This window comes from Triticum dicoccoides, chromosome 5B (assembly GCF_002162155.2).
Source record: "Triticum dicoccoides isolate Atlit2015 ecotype Zavitan chromosome 5B, WEW_v2.0, whole genome shotgun sequence".
NCBI classification, from domain to species: Eukaryota; Viridiplantae; Streptophyta; class Magnoliopsida; order Poales; family Poaceae; genus Triticum; species Triticum dicoccoides.
In genome coordinates this window covers 113,114,224-113,120,878 of record NC_041389.1, presented here as the reverse complement: position 1 = coordinate 113,120,878, position 6,655 = coordinate 113,114,224, and the positions used below count along the sequence as shown (strand labels likewise).

General features: G+C 40.5%; 1 protein-coding gene across 2 annotated transcripts; it reads right to left on the bottom strand.

Moving 5' to 3' along the window:
- Window positions 1–791: 791 nt before the first annotated feature.
- Window positions 792–6,655, bottom strand: LOC119307678 (WD repeat-containing protein 26 homolog). 2 transcript variants are annotated; one of them, XM_037583742.1, is made up of 5 exons: window positions 6,563–6,655; window positions 4,393–5,277; window positions 3,650–3,751; window positions 2,283–2,912; window positions 792–1,340 (listed from the first exon to the last, which is right to left on the bottom strand). In XM_037583742.1, the coding sequence occupies exons 2-5, from the start codon at window positions 5,182–5,184 to the stop codon at window positions 1,071–1,073; spliced, it is 1,794 nt and encodes a 597-aa protein (XP_037439639.1). In that variant the 5' UTR covers window positions 5,185–5,277; window positions 6,563–6,655; the 3' UTR covers window positions 792–1,070. The 2 variants fall into 2 exon arrangements, with proteins under 2 accessions (XP_037439639.1, XP_037439640.1); XM_037583743.1 differs by lacking the exon at window positions 6,563–6,655 and adding an exon at window positions 6,284–6,437.

Genomic DNA, 6,655 nt, shown 5'->3' with positions numbered 1-6,655 from the left:
CCGCTGCTAGGCGGTCATACCCAGTAGTTATATCCCCAACAGCACCCCTTCATCAAGTGGTTAGGAGTAGCGACAGTTGCTGCTAAGATGGTGGCTTCGAACAAACTGATGTACTACTTTGTAAGGTCTTTGTGAATAATTAATAAAATGAATGCACGCCAGATGCAGAAGCCGAGGGCAATCCTCCTTCTATAAAAAAAACATATGTGATGTCGTGTCATGTAAGTCTTCATTTATTTAGATGTAGACTTATTTTGCTTTGGGGTACGTTATGTTACGGAACATATGTTACTTAGCAAAAACACCACTCTTCTCATTAACTATTTGCCATAAGCATACTTGTTTTGAGATGCATTATGTTACTAGCTAAGTTACCCGACTATGATCAGTCTGAACCTGAAAGTAGGGAGTAGGGAGTAATTTACACAGAACTGCAAGATTAGCAGTATTTTATCAAACCTTGCAATTGCTAGTTCAACAACTCGGGTAAAATAATACTCCCTCCGTTCCCAAATAGTTGTCTTTCTAGGCATTTCAAATGGACTCAACATGCGGATGTATGTCTGCGCCGTATGTAGTCACTTGTTGAAATCTCTAGAAAGACAAGTATTTAGGAACGGAGGGAGTATCAAGTAGGAGTATACGCGTTTCAAAGAATCTTCACGGTGGCAGTGAAAACCCCAAAGACATCTAAGCAATTTTGGATGGTTCCAAATTTATCTTAATTTCGTTTTTGGTTTTTGCCACCGCCGTAACCATTGCAAAAGTAGAGCAAAGAAGGCTGCTTCACATGTGAACGAACACCGGAATTTGTATCCAGCTTGAATTGATAAATTAATGTGACCACAGTGATGATGATGATGATGATGGAACAAGGGAGATGGTGCATAAAACCAAGCAGGTTTTTCACCCACTCACACCTGTTACTGTAGCTTCGTTTTAAACTATGGTGTTCTTCCTGGCGAAAGGAAAGCAAAGCAAAGGAGGATTTACAAATGACGCTTGCATGGGGGCTACCAAGGATCAAGCTATCATCGCTTGCATGGGGGCCACCAAGGATCAAGCCATCATCATTTGCTGCGGCTACCGTTGCACTGGTGAACGAAACCGTTGCCATTGGCACTGCCGTTCATGTGAGTCCCATTGCTGCTACTGCTGCTGCCTATGTCCTTCCGCTTTGTGCTGGCCTTCTTCACCCCCCATATACGTATTGTGTGATCATCACTCGCAGAAGCGAGCATATGTGGATTTGTAGGGTTCCAGCTTACACAGTTGACTGCGCCAGAGTGACCAGAAAGAGTCTCGATAACACCTTCCGTAGCTCTGTGCCATATATAGACCTGGCAGATAAAATATCACCACACTGAGTTGTCAAATCAAACAAACCACTGGATAGTTGTTTTCCATGAAACTTCAAAGACCTGACTAAAATTTCGTTCACCGAAACATTATGTACCAGATTGGTAAACGTGCATTCCATACATTGGTGTTTTACTACGCTGGCTTATAGAATCCAGCTCTTGGCTATATTACACTGGATTATTTTCTCCAGCCCCATTTTATGGCTACCTACCAGGTGTAAGGAACCATGGATCATGGATGTCATTACTAGATGACTTCATGTCATCCATGAAAGTACCAATCCATCTGTAAGTTTCGTCTGGCTCACAAGAAACAAATGATCCCAAGATTCAAGTAATAAATTAGTAATGTATCCCAATTAAACATTAACTCTATCCACCATGTAATACACATCATTGGACATATGATAAAAGCAGTAACTAATGTGTCACATACCAAATATTCTGAACAAAAGCTGGCGGAAAATACCTAGATAAAGAATCAATGTGCATGCAATCAAATCTGGGGAATAGACGTAGATGTTAAGTATCATTTACAGTTTCTCAACATAAGAAATATCACGGATGTTGTACATATTTTGTCATGTTTTGTTACATAAAGTAGAAAACTGCAACGAGCTGAGAACTGTTCCAATATACTCCCTCCGTTCGGAATTACTTGTCTCGGAAATGGATGTACCTAGAACTAAAATACGTCTAGATACATCCATTTCCGAGACAAGTAATTCCGAACGGAGGGAGTAGGTCTCTAGGTTATCCAGTAAATTTGACTTGGCAGGACAGAAAATATAATTCTGCTACACAGTCAAGAACTACAGTTTCCGGAACTCAGATATTATCTGCAACTAAAAATCTATAGAACAGGTGACAAGGAGAGCATAACTTAAGTGCATCTATAGTCAATAAATCATACATTCATACCTTTGAATCTTCACTCCCACTGGCAATAAAGGCCTGATCCGATCCACCAAAGCACGATCTTATAACAAACCGGCTGCGTTTATGGCCAATGTACTGTTTCACTCTACTGGGGTCATTCCTTATGTTCCACAAATGGATCTTCTCACTTATAAGATTTACAAGCAAGAAATCTCCATCATCAGAAAGAGAAAATGAAGTGATTGTATTATCCTCTTCAATCAGCCTCTCCTGTTTCGTGTCCCTATTGAATAAAAGAATTGTGGAATCTCTGTTCATAATTATTATAAATTTGCCATCTTTTGTTACAGCAAAATCAGATGTTTTTGATGACCGCTGCCCTTTCCAGCAATCTGCCTCTTTACCATCTAAATCCCACAAGCAAAGGCTTTGATCAGATAGACCACACAATATTTGCTTTCCGTCTGGAAACCAACCACATGACGTCAAACCAAGGCCAGGCTTTTCGTAGACATGAATACATTCACCAGATTCAATATTCCAACGCCGGATGGCTTCTTCCATTCCACATGTAAGAAGCTGGCTATCATCAGGACTCCATGCAACCATCATCACTGGTTTCTCATGACCAGTCAATCTGTGCTTCAGCAATAGTTCTCCATCTTCATCGACCTAGGAAAAATACCCACATTACTGCAAGCAAGCAGAAGATTGATTTGTGTTGCATCAACTATCAAGATGGCAGTGAAAATGTAAATTTCACCATCATTATCAGTACGTACATGTGCATGCACATCCTGAGGTACATACTAGAATGCAATTAAATTCCTGGAACAAATGATGAAGATGAAACTGAAAATTAGGTTCATGTGCACCGAGATTGTTCATGTGCATCGGAATCTCGATGGTATTGAAGTTTTGAGATCGAGATGCTGGGAAGTTTTCTAGAAATAAGTTTTGATAGTTCCAAACAAGGACCACATTATGTCCTCATCAACCACAAAAATAAAATCAGAACACCTTCAAGGTAGGCTAACCACACCACCAATGCATAAATGCCAAGCTATATGGTCTGTAGTGTCAGGCCACAAGATCATGTAGCAAACCAAACAAACATATTAATCAAATTTGCAGCTAAGGCCAACAAGGCTCAAATTAGATAGACTCACTCCGAAAAAATAATGATGTAAAATATCTACCCTTTATCAATTTGCATTTGAACAAAAAAAGGAAATACTCGAGATCTCAAATTTTCGGACAGAAACGACCAGCAGGTGACCAAAAAAGAGTGAATATGGTTGTGCAGAAAGTTTTCACATAAGGCACTAGCTAAATGGGAAAGTAAGGGGCAAGACACTGCACTGCTGAACACCTTCATGAAGAAGGTCAAAAGCCAGAAGCATAGTTACCTTCCATATAATTGCAGATTTATCATTTGATGATGAGGCTAAATATTTCCCATTGTTTGAAAATTGAAGAAACCATACTTCGTCACCGTGTGCACGCAGAACCTGCAATAATATTTTTTATTTGTTTGTGGCTTAGTACAGGTGATAAGATATGTGGATAGCAGTGTCTGATTGTGCATCAAGAAATATTGCATTGCTTAGTTTCAATTATTACATTTAGGCATTAACTATTTTATACCAGGGTTGAGAAGCACACCCTACTTCTTGTCAAGGAGAGCCAGATCTCAGTTGCTTTCATGAACATTTAAATAGCACTCAACTCACATCTATATTCTTCTCATACAAAAATATTTCCTCTACATTAACCTGAATCTGATGTGTTCCCTTTCCAACCTAAATATATATTGCAAAATATTGAAGACGGCAAGAGGGAGGTGGAAGGGAGGGGAGGGGCGAGGATAGAGGATGCTTAAGTTATACTTTATGACAACTGGATCACGCATTATACAGAGAGAGAAAACATAATTTATCCAAGACTTGTTATGAAATAATCTACAAGTGATGTATAAAAACTGTACAGAAATAGTCAAACGAAGAGCAAGAACACCAAACCGACCAGTACTGCTTATTTGGATTCTTAAGCAATGCAGGCAACTGTTAAGCACAACCTTGATTTCAAACATGGTATTTAAATATTTAAACATGAAACAAATGCAACCACTGAAATCAGCATGAGTTCATACCTGCAGTGTTCGAGATGGTATCTGATCCCTCCCACAGTGATGATCAACATAAAGTGACAAGCCATCAATAGAATTATGGAGATAACAAGCTTCACGTTGTACAGTAAGTGCCTGTTCAACTATATTCTCTAACCTCCTCTCTGGTACCATAACAGCAGGTGGGAGCACCTTTTGCAATTCCTCTAGGAGCTTAAGGCGTGAGTCAGAAGCTTCGGTTCCAAGCTTTGGAAATGCAAGCAAGAAGTTCTGCGGAGAAGAAATTATGCAACTTGACATTTCATGAACTCGTTTTCTGTTAACACCAAGGGGGGAGATTTCATTTTGCAACATCTTTATGGCACCCATTAAGTTGTCATTTCTCAAAAGGTCAAAGAATTTCTGCTCCAATAACAAAAATGCAGCAGACTTCACAATGTTTTCATCCAGAAGGCCAAGTTTATTCAAGGTAGCTACTGCATTGTCCCAATTACCATCAAGCACCTGCTTTCTGAATAGATTCACCGATGGAGAATGCAATGTAATACCTGATTCTTCCTCAAGAACAGCTCCACTTTTTTCATATCCAAGAGTATACAGAGCTTTTGTGATTATCCTCACAAATTCGTCCCTCTTAATAACACCTTTAGAACCAACCATAACTTCTTTCCCCTGGGAAGCCAAAGGTCTAGCCATTGTACCTCCCAAAGGGTTAATGGATTTTGAATAACAGAAACTTTCTGGTAAATTTGCTGACTCTACTGAGGATGCTCTTGCGCGTTTTGAGGGTGGTTCATCATCTTCAAAACCTCCCATGAAATGCCAAAGTCAGCCCATATATTTTTTTACTATTGCAGATACAATGTTCAGCAGGCTGCAGAAAATGCCGTCAAAGAATTCCGTAGGTTGCTGCAGATAAATAACATGAAAAAGTCATTATCAAATGCAGCCAATAACCTGGTCTTATCTCGATCATTTTACAACTAACAATACATGCCCATCATAATAGCAAGAAATAGGAATGGTGCACATAAAGCAAGGAAAATACTGTGGAGAAACACAATGTACCTATTGATTTAATCTATAATACAAGCTACCTATCCATGTAACGCACATATGAGTAAATGTGAATTGGAATACACGGCAGTAAATCTCAGAGACGCAAGGCACAGGTTGAAGCGCTCCCTATTATTTTTAAATGTGCAGGTTAGCTTGAACATTATGCACACCGAACAAAAATAGCCCCGTCACACTTGAGCCTGTTTATTAATTATCATGTAGCATCAGAAAGAGAGATAAAATATGTATCTTTGAGTGACAAAACAGAAGCCTATGCTGATTAATCCTCATTTAATAAGCTAATAGGACTATAGTCCCAACTCCCAATTCAAGCTTGTACTACCAGATATCTTTCCTGCCATCATATAAGAAACAAAGTAAAGTCAGGTTGGACCAGCATATCCAAAGATAAGTCATAACAGCACAAGCTTCTGGCAAGCTACCATGAACTCAGAAAGAATTACATAATGTGGCTCATCTGTTGTCATAGTAGCATCACTTCTTTCTTTCCTTTTGTGGAGCAACGGGTAAATAATAAGCCATGAAATAGATTGCTCCACAGCAAGACCCTGATAGCAGTGATGCTTTATTGCCGTGAATGGCATGTGAGCTCCATACTGGAACCTTACCATTATTGGCAATTTTTACTACTACTTAACCCTGACTCGCTGATAGTGCACAACTCGCATCAGTCCACTAAAGCTAACACTGAGAAGTGGCAAATGACCTCCATTTACAAACAAAAGCATGATGTCCATGAAATGCTCAGGCGAATTACTAGCAAAAACCGACGGGTGACCACAGGGTAATCAAACGCAGTAAGTAGGATCCAATTACGCAATCTGCATACAATTACCGTTGATTATAAGCTGCTCCAGGAAGCGCCCTAAATCACAAGAGTCCTGCACAACCGCGTGCCCTTGGCGATCTAACCAATCCACGTGATATATATAAAGAAACTAAAGCAAGCGGCGCAGCGACGGGGACTGGTCATCTAAGAATCTGTTCTAGGGAGAGTTCATCGTCGTTCCTACTCGCGCCGCCGGAGGAGCCCCCTCTCCCAAACCCACACCTGCACGTCGGGAACCAAGAGGCGACGCAGAGAGCAGGGATTAGCGATCGGAAGGGTCCTGACCTCGGATCCACGCTGATTCGCGCGAGGAACACCCGAATCCGCGCGGAAACGTTGGGGAATCGCCTGCGGTGGATGGATGGGTGGATTGGGTAG